The sequence below is a fragment of the Bos taurus genome, chromosome 2 (assembly GCF_002263795.3).
Source record: "Bos taurus isolate L1 Dominette 01449 registration number 42190680 breed Hereford chromosome 2, ARS-UCD2.0, whole genome shotgun sequence".
Classification (NCBI taxonomy): domain Eukaryota; kingdom Metazoa; phylum Chordata; class Mammalia; order Artiodactyla; family Bovidae; genus Bos; species Bos taurus.
In genome coordinates, this window is record NC_037329.1 from 135,862,354 (window position 1) to 135,884,455 (window position 22,102).

A 22,102-nucleotide genomic window follows, 5' to 3' on the forward strand; every position below is an offset into this window, starting at 1 on the left:
AAACTTGCCCCAGGTCCCCCACACAAATACTCGTTCTTCCCTTTACCCCTACTCTGCAGACATGATTCAAGTGATAGCACATGTCTCACGATACCAGCTTTATCAACCACTTTATACAACCAAACACTTTATATATAGAAATTATCCCATCTGTCCTGGAGGGCAGGCTGCATTCTTTTCATCTTTGTAGGGATCTCAGACACCTACAGAACGCCTGGCCCATCCCCGACGCTCATGGTAAAATGTTTGATAGCTGAATAAATGATCAGAGCTGAGCGCAGGTCTTCTGTCTTCCAGGTCGGGCAGTGTGTGGTGGTCTTCAGCCAGGCGCCTAGTGGGCGAGCACCGCTTAGCCCCAGCCTGAACTCCCGCCCATCACCCATCAGTGCCACCCCTCCAGCCCTGGTTCCTGAAACCCGAGAGTACCGCTCGCAGTCTCCCGTGAGGAGTATGGATGAAGCACCCTGTGTTAACGGCCGCTGGGGAACCCTGAGGCCCAGAGCGCAAAGGCAGACCCCCTCCGGTTCCCGAGAAGGAAGCCTTTCCCCAGCCAGGGGCGATGGCTCGCCTGTCCTGAACGGTGGGAGTTTATCTCCGGGATCGGCAGCTGTAAGTGGCTCTTCCTTGGACAGCCCTGTGCAGGCTGTGTCTCCAAGCACCCCGTCCACCACTGAAGGGTATGACCTGAAAATGGGGCTCTCCCTGGCCCCTCGACGAGGATCACTCCCCGATCAGAAAGATCTAAGGTTAGGGTCAATAGATCTGAATTGGGACCTGAAAGCTGCTTCCAGTGGCAATCACGTGGATGGCGTGGGCAGCAGGACAGCGGGGGGCAGCTTGCGACACCCTCCCGAGCAGACGAACGGTGTGCACACCCCGCCGCACGTGGCCAGCGCCCTCGCGGGAGCCGTTTCCCCGGGCGCCCTGCGCCGCAGCCTGGAAGCCATCAAAGCGATGTCGTCCAAAGGTCCCCCCGCCTCCGCAGCACTGAGCCCTCCCCTGGGGTCTTCTCCAGGCTCCCCCGGGAGCCAGAACCTGGGCAGCGGAGAAGCAGTGCCCGTCCCCCGCCCCGGGCCCGCGCAGGGAGATGGACACGCCCTGCCCCCCATCGCCCGCCGCCTGGGCCACCACCCTCCACAGTCCCTGAACGTGGGCAAGCCCTTGTACCAGAGCATGAACTGCAAGCCCATGCAGATGTACGTGCTGGACATCAAGGACACCAAGGAGAAGGGGCGCGTCAAGTGGAAAGTGTTTAATAGCAGCTCTGTGGTTGGGCCTCCCGAGACCAGCCTGCACACCGTGGTACGAGGCAGGGGCGAGCTCATCATATTTGGAGGACTCATGGACAAGAAACAGAATGTGAAGTACTATCCAAAAACAAACGCCTTGTACTTTGTGCGAGCAAAGAGATAATATGTTCTAAAACCTTTCCCCTTTCTGTGGCTTTTAATTTGGAATTTTCCAGCGTGCAAGCATTTGGACTGAGAACTGAGGAAACAAAGGACAAAATTACTCTCATAAACCAAACCCCAGTTCCCAGCCTCACTCACTCCAGGCTGGGATCAGATATCCATTAAGACAAAAAAATTATATAAATCTATAAAGAAATATTATATAGCCAACTCTGTTCACAAAGAGGGAGAGAGCTCCATCCTGGTTCAGATAAAATTGTTGCTGTGTTTTAGCAGAGGCTCTGCCTCCTTTTTCTACTTTACTGGTAACTAGACCAAGAATTTAGGGAACAGATTAATACCAGAACCTTCCTACAGAAACTGAAGAGCCACCTATAAATCTTATTTGGCCTTCTCAGAGTTAGATAAAGAAAGGGCACGCATAAAATGTACAAGCAGAGGTTTCCGATCACAGGCTGTCGGTGCTGGCAGGTACAGTGACGTGTAGCAGTCTGCTCTCCGCCCGCAGAGGACCTGTGACCGCTGCTCTCTGCAGTGATGCCCTCTGCCCAGCCCTCTTCTGCCCGTTGGGACTGAGGAAATTCCCCAGTGGGATCCGCTGCACGTGCGCCAGGGTCATCGTGAAACAGCGTTCACGCAGCAGCGCCTGTTTGCTGCTCCCTCCATGTCTTAGAGAACACTCTGGGGTCTGATTGTGGAGTTTTCTAATAGTCATATTTCATCGCAGTTTCCAAAATCTGTATTTGTTCTCTTTTTCTTCCCCTTAAAACCTGGCGCTCAGAGGCCGCCTTTTCTGTTTACAGCTGCTGTTCTCCCCTCCTCCCTCCCCCACCCTCTTTTTCTTTGATATGTGAAATTTTTTAAGCCCTAAAACCTTTGTCACTTTCTTTTACTAGGTTTGGGTGTCCAGAGAAATCTCTTAGAAATATTTCTGGAACCCTTTTTCTCGAGTCACTAGGGGACCAGCAGGGAGTTCTGAGATACCAATACCATGAGAAATCCTTGATGCGTCAGAAAGTACTGTGGGCTTCTTTTTATTTCCAAAGCACATTGGACACACCCATCCATGTTTATAGACTTGATCTTGGAAGAGCAGTTCCTTCCAGAAGGGTTTTCGCCCTCGCTTGTGGCATGCATTCTTCTGCCTGGCTGTGGACTGGTGCTTGGGTTCTCTGAAGCATGGCTGACCTCAGGGCAGCTCTTTCTTTGTCTTGCTCACCTGTCGCCCAAACAAGGCTTGGGTTTTCACTTTCATGTCATTTCTGAGATAACATTTCCAACCAGAGCAGTGCTGGTGGGGTGGGGGACGGGGGGTTGCCAGTCTCTAAACCATGACCCGGAGAAACATGCGTCATTCTGGAGGTTTCTCATCAGGAGAAGAGGGTTATTTTGCCTGCAGGCTTTGAATTCGTTTCTCAGCCCCGCTCTCCCCAATTTCTTGTCGGCCTTTCCCAAGCCGAAGCGTGCTGCAGCTGGCCCTGGGTCCTGGCGCCAAGCCAGCTCTCAGCAGCCTGTCTGATAAGTGTGCTTTCTCCTGTTACATCATGTTAAATCCTTTCCCCTAGCCTTTAGCTTTTACAATGTGGTCTTGGTGGGAAAGCGCCCTTGGTGCCAAGCCCGGGAAAGGGCCAGCTCACGGGGAGGGGTGCCTCTGCGTGCTCCCTAGGGTGAGGAAACTGCCATGCGCCTGCTGACCATGGTGTCCAGCTGCTCACAGCTCAGCACTTAGCTTCCCAGACTCTCTACCCTGGGCCTGTTGCCAGGCCTTCTTTGGCAAAGACCGTTAGATCGTGCGGGGTTCCTTATTCACAAGAGAAGGCTAGCCTAGAAGATTAGCAATTTCAGCGTTGCTGCTGCTGCTGAACCTTGTTTATGACACTGCATCTGTGCATGGACAGTGCCTCCAAACTCACTGAGTTCCTACTTAAATATAAAGTATTTGGAAGCCTGAAAGTTCTGAGTCTCAACTTGGTGATCTTTCCCTCTGTCCCGGGGCCTTCCTAAGCCGCTGTTAACCTGTTGATTCCTTCCACTGTCCCCAAGTAGGCAGGCAGCAGAGCTGATGATCCTCGTAGAAAGGAGCCTGGCTCCTTGGGACTGCGTGGCATCCCAGGGTCACCCACACCGCTCGGAACCAGACTGCTTACAACTCCTTTAAGAAAGCTCTGCCTCTGCCGCCTCCGCGGCGTTGGTCCCGCTGGCTCTTGGGCACTGTGGGCGTGCGTCCGGGGAGAGCGAGGCGGCACAGCCCAGGTGGCCGCCTCCTGGGTGCGGGGGGGCTCCGGGCGTCCCGGCTGAGGGGGCCGTTTCCGCGCTGCCGCGGACGCTTCAGTCAGATCCGGCTGAACCACCGCTCCGCTTTTGACACGATGCCAATTTTGTCTTAAGATTCACTGAGGAAACTGAGACGGAATATTTTTTTAAACCCTCAGGAGCACCTAAAGTAAATATTTATCAGTATTTAAGTATTTAAGATACATTTTGTCTCTACTTGAAGCTTTAACCCCTTCCGTTCCTGCAAGTGTGCCTTGGCAGCCCCCCACCGTCACGTTGACGTCACCGGCCACCACGCTGACTTCGTGAGAGGTTTAGTCTCTTCCTTTCCTTCTGAACAGAGCTCCCTGTTTGCTCATTTTGCAGGCTGCGCAGCAGAGAGGGCTCACATTTTCGCTCATACTTCTGCCCTGCTTCTGTGTTTTGGTGGTGGGTTCCAAAAACCACCCCCTCCCCACTGCACCCACCCCACTCTTTTGGGAGCACAAATTTGATGTCAGAACAAGCTTAACTTTCAGTTGTAAAGCAATCCTGGGTTTCCTTTCCTCCCAGCCCTCTACAGATTGATTTGGTTTTAACGCTTGAGTTTAATATCAAGAGCTGAAACCATGAACTACCCTAGGAACCATGCTGAAACTCTTTAAAAGAAGAAGAGGAAGAAGGAAGAAAAGCAACTCTTAAGTCTGGGCTTCAGAGGACAGAAAGCCTCCAACTAATGGAGAACAAGGGGATGCTTTCCTTCCATTTCACTTGATCTTTCTGGGTTTCCTTCTGCATCGCTTCTTTCCTTCCCCTTGAGAGTGACGTTCCTGGTTGGTTGGTTGGTTTGTCTGTCCTCGTCCTTGTGGTGGTCCTGCCATGGTGACGCTCTGCTTTGCATTATCTGTGGTCTCTTACCAGCGCACACGTCAGTGGGGGGGGATCTGAACACACCCAGGGGCAAGGCAGCCGGACTTGCAGGCCCGCACCCCAGGCAGCCTCCCCATGAGCTGCAGAAGGCATGTTCTGCACGGTCACCAGTAAGCGGTGGCTCCCTCCACCGTGTTCGTTGTCAGAGGAAAGCGCCCCTTAGGCGCTGGCGCCGATGTGCTGTCTGCTCGCTCTCTCCCCTCCCACAACCAGGGTTCCCATCAGCGCACGCGTGCTGTGCCCTGATGAAGCTGGTGCTGAGTGACGTTTCCCACGTGACTCAGGGGTCCTGGGTGGCTTATGCTGAGATGATCACTGTAGGCACATAACAGTGTAGGAATGAAAAGTGGATTTGATTTCATTGATATTTAAATCTCGTCGATTTTATTTTTTGTTAATGTTTTCCCCCGATGACTTTTTAGCGATTTAACAAATAAAACAAAATGGACCGAATTGTCTAAACTGTTTCATTAGTATAAAAGAAAGAAAGCAAGCCATGATGAAAAGCAGTTGGAGACTGGAGTTGGAAGCAAAGTAGTGGGAAAGATACTCTTCCTCCAGGAGGGTGGCCCGCCCCCAAAGCCATCATGTAATGATGGAGCAGCGCTCTGCAGCGTGCTTGAAGGACGCAGTTTCACACGCTCAGCGCCACCCTGCAGTGGGGCCCCAGAGAGGTGACGAGCCTGGAGAGCACACCCAGGGACCTGGGCGACATCTGCGCCATCGCTGGCCGCCTCAGCAAAGATGAAGGGCCTTGGGCTCTTGAAACAGTAGATGGGGGTTGGAGGCACGGGCCTGAAGCCCGTGATGGCCCATCCTGCCATCCCCTATTTCCTGCTCAACCTTGGATACCAGTTTTCTCGTTTATAAACCTAGTTGTTTCTATTTTTATAGGATCATGAGGATTAATTGGAAGTTGAATATGAAAAGCACTAGCCCAGTGCTGGACTGGCCCTTAATAATTGGTGGCTCTTGTTTATAATTAGCCCTTGAAGAAAAGATGTGATCTTGAAGGAAAGTGCTGGCCGCGTGTGTAAATTGTTAGGATCACGCTCCTGACTAAGGGTTATGCGCGTCCACCACTGTCTGAGTCATCTCATAACCTGTCCCCATGAGAACCTCTGAGGCTTTTTGCCTCGAGCAGAACGTGACAGCTGCTGCCATCAGTCGGGTCAGAACGGTCTCGGTAGTTCGCCTCCCTCTGGACCTTATTCTTCATCTGCCGGTTGCTTCTTACACTCCTGGGTTAGCGCCGTCGTTCTTTCATGCAGCTCAGACTGAGGATCAGCCTCGTCTCAGATTAAGGTGCTGTGAGCCTGCAGCTCTCATCCTGCGTGCCCATGTGTGTTTTCCCAAGCTGTAGGATGAAACTTTTCCCCGTGTAACAGCGTGCTGTCTGATGCTGTCTCTTCTGTTTTCCGTACTTCGAGGCAGCTGGCAGACTAGACCACGGTGTTTGGAAGGGTCCCAGGTCACTGGTCTGCAGGTGGCAAGCAGTACAATGGTTGTTCTGGATGCTTCCACACTTGCCCTTACGGAAGGGCAGACTTGCTCCTTAAGGCTGTGGCTCCTTATAGCTCCTTGTGGGCTCAACAGGGTCAGTAGGTAGAAGCTCTAGAGAAGGGTCATTGGGAATCACTTCACGCAGTGAGAGCTCTGTGTAAGCCTGGAACCAGTGTGGCATCACTGGAGGGTTTCTAGCATTGCCTGGGTACTCAGACTAGGGGATGTAGAGGAGGTGATGTTTGGTGGGTAGGGAGCCTGTGGTGATTGGTGGTCCTGGGGAAGACCTGGCTTTCAGGGCAGGTCAGTCCCATAAGGCTTCCCGCCAGCTTCCTAACGCAGTCCACCCGGGCCAAGGGCCGACGTAATGGCGGGGGAGCAGGCCCCAGCTCGGCGGGTCGGAGCCTGCAGACGGCAGCGTGAGCGACCCAGGTCAGAACCCGTGAGGGGCAGAGGAGGGCACGCGCCAGTCTGGGGAGAAGTCCTCAGTGAGAGCTCAGCTCAGCGCAGAGCGCGGCTCCCCCAGGCCTGTGGGTGTCCCAGCACAGCCCCCGCCCCGCCCCGCCCCTGGGTGCTGAAGGGTCAGAGGCCTGTGCCCATCTGGGTCTGAACTGCAGCATCCAGCCCGCAAAAGGGTGACATCAGATGTCCTTCCTGCTCCTGGGGCTCCACAGGCCGTCCAACTCAGACAGGAGACCACAGCCTTGCATGTGCTGGCACCACCCTGCCACGTCGCCCTCACCTGGGGAACCTGGGAAAGGCCCCCGAGGAGATCCTGAGGCTGGCCAGCTGGGGATGGTGCCAGAGGGGCTGTGGTTTGTCTCCTCCTCCCCTCCTCCCCACAGTTCCATGGAGAAGGCAGTCCAGCATGCCCGGGGGTTCTTTGTGAGGTGATGATTTCAGTATTTTTAAAATTTATTTGTTATTGAAGGATAATTGCTTTACAGAATTTTGCCGTTTTCTGTTGATTTCACTGTTGATGCAAGTATTCAGCCAGAGACTGATAAAGCCCATGGGAGGAGACGGCGGAGCTGCTTTATGGGTCAGATCAAGAGTGAGACCATAGGACCTCTGTTTGCCCTTTCAACCCTTGAGATGTGGTCCTGTGGGCTCAGAAAGGAGTTTCCAGAGAGACTATAGATGAGGGACAGGCACGGACTTCGGACCAGGGGCGCATCTGTTCGAAAGCTGTTCCTGCCTCCCTGGGCCTCTCAGCTGCAAGGGCAGAAATGGCCGTGACGTTGCTGGTCGCACAGGTTACCGGTTTAGCCGGAACCACGGGTGTGATGCCTCAAAAGCCCACCGGGGGGCGCCCTGGGAAAGGCTTTGGGTCCCAGACACCGTCCAAAGCCTCCTAAGAAGGGAGCGGGACAGCGGAGAAAAAGTCCGTGTCTCCTTCCCAGCGCCGCCCCGCGCCCCAGCTGTGGGCAAGCCGGTGCTTCTCCCCGTGGGCTGGGCTCCGGCCCCGACGTTGTCGGTACACACAGAGCGGAGCTGATGTTTCAGACGCCTGAGGGGCCTGGCGGAGTGTGCCGCGTCCCCGCCAGGGAGCCTGTCTGCCCACCCACTGCAGGGATGGAAGGAGGGCGGGGCAGGCCCTAACCAGGCAGAAGCCTCGGGGGAAAGAAAGCTCCTGCCCGGGGGCCCGGGGACCTGGGCGGCTGCCTGCCCCCCGACGAGGCCAGAGAGGCCCAGCGCTGCCCTGAGGGTCACTCTCAGTACGTGTGCCCTGAGTGTGGACTCACCCCTAAGGCTCTGCGCTCAGACGAGGCAGAGAGGCCTGCCCTGGGAGCAGCTCGCAGGTTCATCCCTCACCAGGGAGTGTCACTCGGTTGAGCAAAGAGGACAAGTCCTGAGCTTCCGGGGCCAAAAGAGTGTCCAATTATGTCACTAAAACGCAAGAAGAGGGTGGACGAGGAGCCAGAGGTCTGGGAAGGCATTCTCCTTGTCCTGACCTCACCCTGCTACACTGAGGCAGGGGCAGACAGCCTTTCTGGGAGACCCCAGGTCAGTGGGGTCCAGGCCTGGCCTCCGGAAGTCAGGAACGCAGAACGTGCAGGCCTCTGGGCCTCAGACCGGGAAGACAGACCCCTGTGTCCCAGGAAGGGTGCAGAAGAGCTGTGAGGGGTCTGGCCTGTCCAGAGGAGCCGGCATGCAGGGTCGAGGACCATGCAGAGTGAGCAGAGGCCATCCTCTCGGATGCAGCAGGGACAGAAGCTCATGCCCAGGACCCACGGTGGCGGAGAGCACACCCCTGACGGGGCAGTGTGGGTGAGGCCATGGCAGCTGGCCACAAAGGCCCAGAGAGGACGCCCACCGTGCTTCCTCGCTGTTCGGGTAAATGCCCCCCCCCACCCCACTGAACGTGAACCCCAGCACCAGAGGAGGCAGAGATGAAAGGAAACAGCTTTGAGGAGACTTAAGTGTTTAAGCTGTAGGAATGAAGAATCACTGAATTTAACTTTACCAGGAAATCGCTGAACTATAACATCTGCAGAGCAGAGACAGATTAAATTGAATCAGAGGAAACAAAGCCCTGCTTCTGAAATGGGTGAATCAGCGGAGGCAAAAACTTGAACTTGCTCCACCTGGAGAGGAGCAGATGACGTGCCTCGGGTCCACAAGAAAGGATGAGAGGGGCCTGGGGAGCACTGCAGGGCGGGAAGGAAGGGTCTTCCCTCTGTGGAGGGAGGAGCCTGTGGGGAGGCACAGAGGCCCCGTGTGACCGCAGGGGACGGGGCGGAACTGGAGGATGAGCTGAAGGCCCAGAAACCCAGACGGGCAGCAAAGAGAGTCCGTGGGAAACGCAGAAAAACTGGCCTCGCGGCTGACATCTGGAGGGTGGGGTGTCTGGCCAGCACAGATCCCTGCATTAAGCAGATCTGCAGCCCCGTCTTGGGCTTCCCAGGTGGTGCTAGTGGTAAAGAACCCGCTGGCCGACGCAGGAGATGTGAGAGACCTGAGCTTGACCCCTGGGTCGGGAAGACCCCCAGGAGGAGGGCATGGCAACCCACTCCAGTCTTCTTGCCCAGAGAATCCCACAGACAGAGGAGCCTGGCGGGCTGCAGTCTACGGGGTCGCAGAGTCATCACTGAAGCGACTTGGCACTCACGCCCGCATAGTTCCCTCTGTCAGAGGCACTGCCAGGCCCTGTCCTGCCCTGTGGAATGCATGGTTTGGTGGAGGGCGGGGAGAAGGGAACAACTAAGCAAGACGACTCCAGTGGATAATCCCATGAAGAAAATTAAGATGGGCTGTGACAAAGTGTGACGGTGTTGGGCTCATCTGCGTGGCCTTTCTGAGGAGGTGACATTTCAGCTGAGACCTGAATGTAAAAAACAAGCCACGGGGAGACGGGCGGAGAGTGTTCCAGCAGAGAGAAGAGCAGGCACACAGACCTGAGGCGGGCGTGACCTTGACAAGTCCAAGGAACGGCGGGAAGGCCCGTGTGGCGCGCTGAGCCAGGGCCGGGTGCTCAGGCGGCCTTGCCGATTGGGCGCGGTGTGGACGGCAGGCCCGCGGGAGGCCGGGAGGGTTTGCAGCCGGGGAACGACAGGTTTTTCCGGGCAAGGACACAAGCCTTGGCGCCCAGCCTGTCATGTCTCAGCCGATAAAGAACTCCTGGGGGGAGTTCCCTGGTGGTCCAGTGGTTAGGACTGTCCGCTGTCACCACCCAGGGTCCAGGTAGGATCCCCGATTGCGGAATTAAGATCGCGTGGTGAGGAAAAAAGAGCCCCAACTGTTGGGGATGATTTGGCCAAATTCAGTGTTTAAAGGGAATCTGGGGGACTTCCTGGTCATCCAGTGGTTAAGGATCTGCTTGCCAATACAGGGGACACAGGTTCGATCCCTGGTCCAGAAACTTAAGATTCCACAGCCTGCTGGGCAACTCAACCCACCCTCCACGACTACTGAGCCCACGGGCCACAGCCACTGAAGCCCTCATGCCTAGAACCCACGCTCCAGTGGAAGAAGTCCCCACAGTGAGAAGCCTGCACTGCAGCAGACAGCAGCCCCGCTCGCCGAAGCCAGAGAAAGCCCAGGTGCGCAGCGGCCACCACCCAGCTCAGCCAAAATGGAAGCGTTGAGGGAATCTGGACACTAAGTCCACCAGCCAGAGTCCTGTCCACCCACTGCCCTGCTCACTGGAGTGGGGGTCCACGCGAGGGCAGGGGCTGCACCGCGTTCACTCTTGTCTTCCCACTCTTGGCTCATAAATATTTGACAAATGCACATCCTCTACTCGTTCTTAGAATGTTCACCCTGCTTCCTAATGGTCCTTCTTCCAGGCTTGCCCTCTGCAAGCCATTCTTCATGTTGTAGCCATAGGCAGGCAGTCAGCACATTTTTATTAAGTTTTTACTCTATTGCAGACATATTGTAGGTAGTAGGGATGATTATGCGCTGAATTATGTCTCCCCTACCCTGGAAAAACTTTATGCATTGCCGCTGCTGCTAAGTCGCTTCAGTCGTGTCTGACTCTGTGCGACCCCATAGACGGGAGCCCATCAGGCTCCCCCGTCCCTGGGATTCTCCAGGCAAGAACACTGGAGTGGGTTGCCATTGCTTTCTCCAATGCATGAAAGTGAAAAGTGAAAGTGAAGTCACTCAGTCGTGTCCCAGCTCCTAGTGACCCCATGGACGGCAGCCCACCAGGCTCCTCTGTCCCTGGGATTTTCCAGGCAGGAGTATTGGAGTGGGTGCCATTACCTTCTCTGACATGTGTTGAAAATACCCAATCAGGAATCAAACCCACACCCCCTGTAGTGAAAGAGCAGAATCTTAACCCCCGGATCACAGCAAAGTCCTGGAGATAAGATCTTTACTGAAGTGGTTAAAGTGAGATCATTTGGAGTGGACCCCAATCCAATAGGACTGGTATCATCATAAGGAGAAACTGAGCAGGGGCTTGCCCAGAGGGAAGGAATATGACAGGGAGAGGGTGGCCAAGCCAGAGAGAGGCCTGGAGTGGGTCCTTCCCACTCAGCCCTCCAGGAAACTGACCCTGTTAACACCTCGATCTCAGGTTTCTAACCTCCTGAACTGAGAAAATGCCTTTCCGTTGTTTAAGCCACCCGGTTTGTGGTAGCACAGGGATATAACAGAACGAGAAGGCAAGGCCCCCAATCCTAGCGCATGTCCAGGGTGAGGGGGACAGACAATACATTTTAAAATTTCCGGATCGGGACTACCCTGTCAGTTCAGTGGTTAGGAATCCATCTGCCAATGTAGGGGACACAGTTCTGGTCCCTGGTCTGGGAGGATCCCACGTGTGGCGGAGCAACTGAGCCCGTGCACCACAAGTACTGAAGCCCGTGTACCCAGAGCCGGCATGCCCAGACAAGCAAAGCCTCATAAACGCATCTGGAGAGCAGCCCCAACGTGCTGCAACTAGGGAGAGTCTGTGCGCAGCACAGCCAAAAATAAGTAAGTAAATAAAATTTCAGGATCAAGAAAGAATGATGTGAGAGTGAGCTGGGATGTGCGGGCAAGTCCCTGAGTGGCAGAGGGGGGCTTCTGTGCAGGCGATGTCGACCCGAGACCTGGGCAAGGGCTCCCCTGAGCCAGCCTCATGAAGCCCTGGGGTGGTGGAGGGAGTTCCAGGGGGTGGGAAATGAGACACAGAGTCCCTCAGTGGGAGCAGAAAAAGGCCAGGGTTGCTGAGTGCAGCAGGCTGGGGAAGAAGGCACTGGCTGGAGTGAAAGCAAGAGGTGGTCAGGTCAGTCACGGAAGGCCTGGAAGACGCGGAGTTTGGATTTTACTCTGAGCACAGTGAAAACCACTGGAGACTGCAGTTGTGGGTGGGACAGTGCTGATTTATGTGCAAAAAGGTCACTCGGGGGCCAGGGGGTGAGCCGGGAAGCCCCGAAGGAAGCAGCGACCACGGCCAGTGCGATGGCGCAGAGGCTGCCCAGCGCCCCCGCCCTCCCGCGCTGCAGGCCCCTGGTCTGTGTGCTGCCCACATGGCCCCGTGTCCCTGCCATGACAAGCTTTCCTTGTGAGCCCCTGTGGAGCCTTGTCCAGGAGGTGCTCAGTCTGGGGAGAAGTCCAAACCATGAAGAAATGAGTGGATTAATCAGAAGGTTCTACACTGGAAGGGCCTTTAAGTGGGTAGTGTCTCCCTGTTTCACCTGAGACTCAAAGAGGAGACCCTTGTGGGACATGTAGTTTAGGGGTCAGAGGAGCACAGGAGAGAGGAACCCCCTGGACCGTGCACAGAGCATCCTTCTGAAAGGCCAGGCGCCAACCGTGACTGGTTCCTGTCCTGAGCTGAGCAGTGGCGACTGTGTGAGTGAGGTCCTGGGCCTTGTTCCAGGCTGAAACGTGTCACCCCCACCATAGGTCAAAGCCTTACCCCCTCAAGCAGACTTATTTGGAGATTGGGCCTTTGGGGAGGCAAGAAAGGTTAAATGGGGTCATAAGGGTGGGGCCTTAATCTGATATTACTAATGTCCTTACAAAAAGGAGGAGCCGCCAAGGGTGTGTATGAACAGAAGAGGGCTCGTGAGGACGCAGGGAGGAAGGAGGCAGCTGCCTGCAAACCAGGAGGAACATCCTCACCAGACAGCCCTGCTGGCGCCTTGATTCTGGACTGCGAGCTGCCAGAGAGCTTGGAGAGTTTGTGCTGTGTACACCACCCAGCCTGTAGTGCCCAAGCAGACTGACGCAGAGCCCGGCTTCCAACTGCCCAGCGTTCTTGTTAAACGTGCAGGCTCACAGACCCGCCCAACCCCCGGAAGCAGACTCTCTGGGGGTCAGGGCCTGAGAATCTGCATTTTGCACAGGCTCCTGATTCAGCTTGCTGCAGTGTCCTCTCCATGAGCTCCTGAGGCCGTGAAGACTGATCCCCCCAACCCTCTGGCCACGAGCCCCTCCGACCTCCAGCCTCCCTGTCTGAGCCCAGGAGGACCGCACATCGTATCTGGCCTCCAGGTTAACTAGCCAGCTCACATGGCTAAGTTGTTTCCTCACTGTTCCTGAGCCCTCCACAAGCCAAGCCAGGGCAGGGCTGGCTGCGAAGTCCAGAAGCCTAGACGTACATCAGGTCTTAGTCTCGTGACTGAGGCTCCCCTGGTCCACTGTGAAGACGCCACGCAGACGCTAGGACCTGTGGGATGGGGAACCGAGCGACCCAGGAGCACAGACTGTGGTTTCCAGCTGCGGAGCCCTGCAGGGGTGGTTACGAGCGTGTATTTCCAGTGCGGTGTAAGCAAGTTTAAGGCAAATGCCCCGGCTTACACATCCTGACCCCACTCCCCCCCAGGGCCTGAGAACCGGCCTCAGTGATTTGTGGGCTCATGGCCCTCTGTCTGCGTTCAGCTTTGCTAGATATGTCCCTCCTAGGGACTGGGATCAAAGTTTTAAAAACACAAGACCCAGGGACTTCCTGGTGGTCCAGTGGCTAAGACTGTGCTCTCAATGCAGGGGCCCTGGGTTCGATCCCTGGTCAGGGAACTAGATCTCACATGCTTCAGTGAAGACCTGGTGCAGTCGAATAAATAAGTAAATAATGAAAAAAAACAAACACAAGAGCCACTGCGGCAGACCAGACACGTCCGTCAGAGTCCAGGCACCCTGGATTCTGAGTCTAGTTTTCCCACTGACCACCTATGTGGTGTGACTTCAGATAATCCCATTGCCTCTGAGTTTCCTCATCTGTAAAATAAAAGAAGGGCAATAGTATTTCCTACACAAATTTGTTTATGGAGGTAATAACTGACCTCTCTAAAGCCCCCGCCGGCTGGCAGTTAGTCGGCCTCCAATGAAGGTTAATCATAGCGCGTGTGCTCTTTGCGGCCCCGAGGAATGTGGTCAGCAGACTCCTCTGTCCACAGGATTTTCCAGGCAAGAACACTGGAGTGGGCTCCCATTTCCTTTTTCAGGGACCTTCCTGACCCAGGGATTGAACCTGATCCTCTTGCATTGCAGGCAGGTGGACTCTTTACTGCTGAGCCACCTGGGAAGGCTAATTCATAGAATTTACAAAACAGTGATTTGCCCTACTTGAAGGCACGGCAAGAAGGTACTGGTAAAAAGTGTAGTAGACAACTTTTCAGTAATGAGCTATTTTGCACACTGTCCAGCTAAGTGCATTTACTGAGCACCCGTCTGGGTGACAGGCCTGGTGCCCAGTGTGGGGACACTGGGGAGGGGCTCACAGCCCCTGAATGGAATGTCAGCTCCAGGAGGGCAGGGACCTCTCGTGGCCATTGCATTCCCAGCAGCTACAACAAACCAGGCATAAAACAGGCGCTCGGTAACTATTTGTTGAATAAGTGACATCAATCAATCAATTAAGAAATCAATCAGACTCATTTTTAAGGCCTTGAGCAAGTCCCTTGACCACTCTCAGCAGCAGTTTCCCCATCGGTGAAGCCACAGGTGTTTAATTCATGTCTAGTTCCTGCCGAACGAGATCAATAATAATGATACTATTACAACAATAATAAGTAAACATACTGAACACTGCTAAGGACTCGTCACTGTTGTAAAGAATCCTAGGAGGTAATAGCATTTTACCTCCACTTTATAGAAGAGGAAACTGAGGCGCAAAGAGGCAGAAGGGGGATTTGGTCGAATTTTGCAAGGAAGACTGGGGATGGGACAGAGCAATGGAGAAGGCCAGACCCAGCTACGGAGCCCACGCGGCCGCAGAGACAGACAGACCTGCCCAGCCCCGCGGCCCACCCCGCCCCGTGTCTCCATGACGACAGACTCCGCGCATGCGCCTCGAGCGCCGGCCCTGGGCGGCCGGACGCGGGGCAGGCCTTCAAAGCGAGCTCCACCTGGTCCCCGCGGGGGCCGCCGATGTGAGCGCTGGTGGCCCCCGGAGTTGAGATCGAGGAGGCGGAGGAGAAGCAAGGCCGTGTGACCTCCCCGGAGGTGACAAGCGGCTCGGGGGCCGTGCGAACACCGCCTGGGGCGGCGATGGGGTGACCGTCTTGCGCGGTCGGCGCGATGAGAGGGAGCCGGGGTACTGCAAGGGGGCTTGGAGGCTAGAAGCCTCAATCGGAACAGTAAGAAGCTGGAGCTTCACGATCGCCCCGTCCTCCGGGGGGCGGGGGGCTCCAGGGAGGAGCCCGGGCGCAGGTGAAGGCCACAGACCCAGCTTCCCTCTCCGTCCCCCGTGCCCGGCTTTCCGCCTTCCCTCCGCGTCAGGGTGCCCAGCCATGGCCGGGCCGGCCGCCCCGGGCTCGGTGATTGTCCCAGACTGGCACGAGAGCGCCCAGGGCAAGGAGTACCTGGCCTGCATCCTGCGCAAGAGCCGCCGGCGGGTGTTTGGTGAGCGCCCCCTCTGCTGCCTGTCCCAGGTCGGGGTGGGGTGGGGGGGCTCACCTGGGGGAGGGGGCGGGGCAGGGGAGGGGGCGAGGGGGACCCTTCCTTGTCTGTTCCTGGGGGGGGTCACCTGGGGGAGGGGCGGGGGCAGAGAGGGCACTGAGGGCCGACTCCACCCCTCTCCCCATCCTTGGGAACCTTAGAAGCCCCATCCTGGGGCCCCCACCCCCAAATCTCCTTAGATCTAATTCCATCATCAGAGCCAGGAACATGGAAACAGTCAAAACACTGCCAGGAACCCCCATCACCAGAGAGGCTGCTGACTGAGGCCTCGGCCGGCCCAGGCCCTCTGCTGGCCACTTTGCACCCTGGAGGCCAATTTAACCTTCTCAGTAGGACTGCAGACTTGTCCCAGCTCCCCTAGTGAGTAAACACAAGCCTCTTCCATATCCTGCTGTCTCCAGAATAAGACGCCCTTGTTCCCCAGGAGGAAGTTAATTCATCCAGCTGACAGGCCCGCAGAGGGGCCTGGCATGGACTGCACTAACCCTAACTGAATCCAGCTTTGGCCCGGAGACACAAACCGCCAGAATGCTTGAGACCAGAGAGTGAGAGGGCAGCCCACACTTTAAGACTTCCAGGTCCTACACTATGATGTCTGATAGTTGATACTTTTTTTGTTGCAAGTTTTAAATTAAAAACACTCAGGGCTTCCCAGTGGTTAGAGCTCAGCGCTTTCACTGCTGTGGGCCAGGTTCAACCCCTGGTGAGGGACTGAACTAAGATCCTGCAAATTACACAGCTTGGCAAAAAGAAAGAAACACTAAATTCGTTAACTAATTTAAAACATTCATAAAGATCTGACAGTATTGATTCTAAGGAGCTTATTTGCAATACGTAAGAATACTTTTGCTGCTATTTCTCCATTGAGGAAAAAATTAGGAAAACCTTGCTTTCACCTATATGTGATATGTGCGATATATGATAATAGTGTTAATGAAAACCATCTCAGGGAATTCCCTGGTGGTCCAGTGGTTAGGACTCAGTTCTTTCACTGCAGGGGCCTGCTTTTAACCCCTGGTAGGGGAATTAAGATCCCACAAGCCTTGTGGTGCAGCAAAAAATAACAAAAAGCACCTCATGCATCGAACTTTAAAAAAAAAAAGTGTTATTTGGAGTAGGCACTGGCCTGGTTCAGGGAGCACTGGGGTTCCAGCAGAACTTCTCCTCCGGGGATGCTGCTTGTATGGCAAGCCTCTGTCACGGGGACTGTATAGAGAAGGGCTGGTTGGCACCAAAAAAGCCCCAGGTTGGCCCCCTGACCCCACTTGGCTCCCGCCTTGCCTCAGGGCTGCTCGAGCGACCAGTGCTTCCCCCGCCTGTGGCCATCGACACTGCCAGCTACAAGATCTTCGTGTCTGGGAAGAGTGGCGTGGGCAAGACAGCGCTGGTGGCCAAGCTGGCTGGCCTGGAGGTGCCCGTGGTGCACCACGAGACCACTGGTGAGTCCCTCCTAGGAGGCCTTCCCTGGGGTGGAGAAAAGACTCGCCCTGGACCACATGAGCTGGAATCTGTAACCAGCCCCACCTGTTACTCTGCAACCCCAGAAAGCCACTCACCCCTCTGAGCCTACACAAGCGCCTCTGTCCAACCCCTTCGGACTGTAGTGGGGTCAGTACTAGAGCGGGCTTCCCCTGCAGCTCAGACAGTAAAGAGTCTGCCTGCAATGCGGGAGACCTGGGTTCGATCCCTGGGGTGGGAAGATCCCCTGGAGGAGGGCATGGCAACCTACTCCACTATTCTTGCCTGGAGAATCCCATGGACAGAGGAGCTTGGCAGGCTACAGTTTATAGGGTTGCAGAGTCCGGCATGACCGCAGTGACTTAGCATGCATGTGCATAAGAGGGAAACTATTGGGCTGGCCACAAAGTTCGTTTGAATTTTTCTGCACCTCCTTATGGCAAATGAAAGCTGCTCGGTCATGTCAGACTCTTTGAGACCCCATGGACTATACAGTCCATGGACTTCTCCATGCCAGAATACTGGAGTGGGTATCCATTCCCTTCTCCAGGGGATCTTCCCAACCTAGGGATCGAACCCAGGTCTCCCACATTGCAGGCAGATTCTTTACCAGCTGAGCCACAAGGGAAACCCAAGAATATATGAGTGGGTAACCTATCCCTTCTCCAGGGGATCTTCCCAACCCAGGAATCGAACCATGGTCTCCTGCATTGCAGGCGGATTTTTTTTTTACCAGCTGAGCTACCGGGGAAGCCCCCAAACGAACTTTTTGGCCGATGCAGTGCTTCGTCACGGTTATGGCTAGGGCTGCATCTCCCTGGTAGGCTGGAGGCTCCTGGGGCAGGAATTCTCCCGTCAGGGACTGTGCCTTCCCCATCAGACTGAGGACTTTCTTCCCGGCCCCCTCCTCCCCTCCGCCGCTGCCTCTCCCGTGCCGCGGGGACCCACCTGGCCCCCCAGGCATCCAGACCACTGTGGTGTTTTGGCCTGCCAAGCTGCAGGCCAGCGACCGCGTCGTCATGTTCCGCTTCGAGTTCTGGGACTGCGGGGAGTCTGCGCTCAAAAAGTTCGAACACATGCTGCCGGTGAGCGGGCAGGTGGGCCTGGGGTCTGGGGGCGGGGCGTCTGAGCGGGGCCTGCGCGGTCTGCAGGCGCCGGCGCGAGGGCCCGAGGACGCTGGCCCAGCCCCGGGAGCAGCCGCTGCCAAGCCGGGCCTCATTCTCCCGGGCTGTGAATGGACGGGCGGTGGGAAGACTTCTCGGGGCCGACAGCTTCTGGTCCCAAGGCTACCTCGCAGCAGCCTCTCACCGGCCACCCCGTCCCCAGGCTTGCAAGGAGAACGCAGACGCGTTCCTCTTCCTCTTCTCCTTCACTGACCGGGCCTCCTTTGAAGACCTCCCTGGACAGCTGGCGCGAGTAGCCGGCGAGGCCCCTGGCGTGGTCAGGATGGTCATCGGCTCCAAGTATCCTCCGGGAGCCCCAGCACTGTTAAGAGGCCACGTTTGGCGAGGCGCGGAGCGGGGGTCCGGGGGCCTGCCTGTGCCGCGCGGTGGGGTCCGGCCCCGCGGGCTCCCTAGAGGCTGCACCAGGGCCTCCCGCAGACCGGGGTGCGGGGGACGAGGGACCGGGAGGAGGCTGGCTTTGACGGGGAAGCCGAGGGTTTCACAGACAGGCTCCTTGACCCGCCTCCAGATTCGACCAGTACGTGCACACGGACGTGCCCGAGCGGGACCTCGCGGCCTTCCGGCAGGCCTGGCCACTGCCCCTGCTGCGGGTGAAGAGCGTGCCGGGGCGGCGGCTGGCGGACGGACGCACGCTGGACGGCCGGGCCGGGCTGGCCGACGTCGCCCACGTGCTCAACGGCCTGGCGGAGCAGCTGTGGCACCAGGACCAGGTGGCAGCTGGCCTGCTCCCCGCCCCAGAGGCCTGTCCCGGCCCAGGGGTGGTGGGCTCGTGAGCGGGCACTCCCCACCCGCGGGTGACCCGGAGCAGGACCTGGGCCCCGCGCTGGGGCAGAAATGCGGATTTCCCCCCAGGACGGGCCACGGGGCCTGTCAGGGAGGGTGGAGGCCTGGGAAGGCCCTTTCTTCGTGGAGCTCAGCGCAGGGAGGTGGACACACGGCCCTTCAGGGCAGCGGTCTGAGGGCCTCTGGGTGCCCCCCGGCCTCCTCTGTCGCCCCGGGCGCCGGACTTCTGAAAACTGAGGCCCTGTACGCGCAGGGCCCGAGGGCGCAAGTGTCTCCTCCAGCCCCGCCTGCAGCGTCTCAGAGGGTGACTGGGGAGCGGGTGCCTCAGCTGGGCCCCGGATCTCAAGCGCCTTCAGTCCGGAGCCGGTGTTAGTTGAGGTGACACCGTCTGCTGTCCCAGATAAACCCTGCGCTCTCGGTGGCTTCGCTTCACAGGTGTTTCCTCCTTCCTGTGTCTCACCTCCCGTGGAGGTGGAGGTGGGTGTGGGGCCCGCTCCGAACACGCCTTCAGAGATCCGGGCCTGAGCTCCTCGCTGAGCTTCCTCCCGGTTTGTCCTGGGCCATCAGTACCCTGTCAGCAGAAGGGGAGCGCGCGCGGTGGGAGGTTGCCGGGCAGGCCTCTGTGCCTGACCTGGGGCTGGCGCAGCCGCGTGCCTCATTCCGGCCCGCCGTTCATTGGCTGAAACCTAGTCACATGGCCTCGGAGAGGCGCGGGGATGCTGGGAAATGGAGTCCACCCGTGTGTCCTCAAGCTCCGCTCTCGTGCCTTTTCGTTCTGGCTGCACTGGGTCTTCACCGTGGCCTGCGGACTTCTCTGCGGTGTGCGGGTTGATGCCCTGCGGCACGTGGGCTCTCAGTTCCCTGACCCGAGATCAAACCTGCATCCCCTGCGTTAGCCAGAGACGAGAATGCAGGCTCAAGTTCGCGGTAGGGGGTAGGGGGCAGGGGGCAAGTGCCTACAAGCCGGCCTTTAGAATTTCTCTCCCTGATGGGTCCATAGATGGGCCCCTGGGCCCAGGGCTGGCCTGAGTCTGACCCAGCTGGAAGGGCGCTGGATGGCCAGGCAGCCCGCGGACCCTCAGAGGCCGCTCTCCAGAGGGCCGCTCTGCACACTGCACACTCACAGGCATGGCCACCCGGACCGCGTGGACTCACAGGCCCACACACACCTCGCTAGATGCTGCCCCCTCTCCCCCTGGCACACAGCAGGCCCCTAAGCACCCTGGTGGCCTGCCCGGCACTGCTTGCCAGTCTGTCCACCCTGGGCACTGCCTGCAGGCTTGTCAACACTTCCCAGGCCCTAACGCGTATTTTAGCACCTTCTTACCCCTGACTCAGCTTCAGAGCTGAGACCAGAACTTATCCCATGCCCCAGGGCAGGAATGTCCCCAGGCAGGACCCAAGCCTTACAGCCTGCACAGCCCACAGGCTGATGCCCGCTCTTGGGTCACAGCGTGTCCCCCTGCGGCCTTCAGCCCTGCTGTGGCCCACTTCTCTGTGTTCTTGGCTCCAGTAGACTTTACCCACCAGGCAGTGCAAGGGAGGACCCCGCGAAGGTGGCCTCAGGACGTGAATGTGACCTTGCAGCCAAGGATACCCATGATGGGGGCAGCGGCTACCCTGTATCCCAGCTGGTTATCTCTTCAGGATCCTTCGTGGGCACCAGCTCAACCAAGAGCAGAGGCTGCTCTGGAGAAGTAACTCTGATCCTCCCCATGGTGGGTCAGGGCGCTGGCTAGCACTGGTCCAGAGAGTTGACAATTCCCATCTCTCTCCGTAAGAACAAAGCGGAGACCACAGCAGGGCTGGGACTTGAGCAGGCCAGCTGCTCTCTCAGCTCCTCCAAGCCCAGCCCCCGTGCCGCTGGAGTATTTGTGAATCTGCCTGCTGGTGCAGGAGATGCAAGAGACGAAGGTTTGATCCCTGGGTCAGGAAGATTCCCCTGGACTAGGAAATGGCAACCCACCCCAGGTGACTTCCCCATTTTGGTGCCAGAAATTCCAACATTAGGTTAAACCTCACAACAGCGCAAAGCCAGATATCCTGTTGCTCCTTCTGTGGGCCCTGCAGCAGCCTGAGGGAAGGGTGGTGCCCTAGGCTAGCTCAGGGCTGAGCCCTGACTACAGGGAACCGCGGGAAGAGTGTGGTCGTGTCTGCCCCTCAGGGCCCTGAGCCCGCAGACACGAGGGTTCTGGCAGGCAGCTGGTGGGAGGAGGCACTGCTCTCTCCAGGGCTGGGATGGGGGTGTCTATGTGCTGCAGCCCACCCTGGTGCTGTTTGTCAAGACCCCCAGACCACTCCTCTTCCCTCCCCAGCCCCCTTCCCTGGAGATGGGGAATGCTCTGAACTGAATAGTTTGTTGTTCAGTTACTCAGTCGTGTCCAACTCTTTGCGACCTCCAAGAGTCGCCAGGATTCCCTGTCCTTCACCATCTCCCGGAGTTGCTCAAGCTCATGCCCATTGACTCAATGATGCCATCATGAATGGCATGAACGGTTATGCCCCCCCAAATTTATACACTGAAGTCCTAATCCACAGTGTGATGGTGTTAGGGGCTTTTGAGAGGGGATTTGGTCATGAGGGGGCTTCCCTGGTGACCCAGGTGGTAAAGAATCTGCCTGCAATGCAGGAGACCCAGCTTCGATCCCCGGGTCAGGAAGATCCCCTGGAGAAGGGATAGGCTACCCACTCCAGTGTTCTTACCTGGAGAATCCCATGGACAGAGGACAGGTGTGTCCATGGGGTCACAAAGAGTCAGACACGACTGAGTGACTTTCACTTTCACTTTTTGGTCGTAAGGACAGAGCCCTCATGAATGGGATTAGTGCTATTATAAAAGAGACTGCAGAGAGCCCCCTAGACTCTTCCACTGTCTAAGGACACAGAGAAAAAGTGCTGACTGGACAAGGCGGAGGGCCCTCTTCAGAGCTGGATGGTGGCGATGCCTTGCTCTTGGACTCCCAGCCTCCAGTGCGAAATACATTTCTGATGTTTATAAGCCAGCTAGTTTGTGGGTTTGTTACAGAAGTCCAGTGGACTAAGGGTGGGATGCTGAGTTAGGCGTTCCTCCGAGGCTGCGGAGCCGCCCTGATGCTCTTAGCTGTGCCCCTTCCCCCCGGACTGTCCCCCACCCTCCAGTGGTGTCTGCTGGGTCCTGCTCCTCAGGATCCCACCTGGTTCTGCTCTTCCAGCCAGAAGCCTGGGCTGCCTGCAGGAGGGAGAATACAACACTGTGCCTCC

General features: G+C 57.0%; 2 protein-coding genes across 3 annotated transcripts in view; both read left to right on the forward strand.

The window, feature by feature from the left end:
* FBXO42 (F-box protein 42) overlaps positions 1-5,048 on the forward strand; it is a 107,147-nt gene extending 102,099 nt beyond the window's left edge. For both annotated transcript variants that reach the window (XM_005203374.5, XM_003585804.6), the window contains exon 10: positions 298-5,048. In XM_005203374.5, coding sequence (XP_005203431.1) covers positions 298-1,413 — 1,116 coding nt within the window. In that variant the 3' untranslated portion in view covers positions 1,414-5,048. The remainder of the gene's footprint in view (positions 1-297) is intronic.
* Positions 5,049-14,830: 9,782 nt separating this feature from the next.
* Positions 14,831-19,294, forward strand: CPLANE2 (ciliogenesis and planar polarity effector complex subunit 2). The gene is made up of 5 exons (XM_002685745.6): positions 14,831-15,380; positions 16,724-16,876; positions 17,856-17,980; positions 18,222-18,358; positions 18,588-19,294. The coding sequence occupies exons 1-5, from the start codon at positions 15,269-15,271 to the stop codon at positions 18,850-18,852; spliced, it is 792 nt and encodes a 263-aa protein (XP_002685791.1). The 5' UTR covers positions 14,831-15,268; the 3' UTR covers positions 18,853-19,294.
* The last annotated feature ends 2,808 nt before the right edge of the window (positions 19,295-22,102 follow it).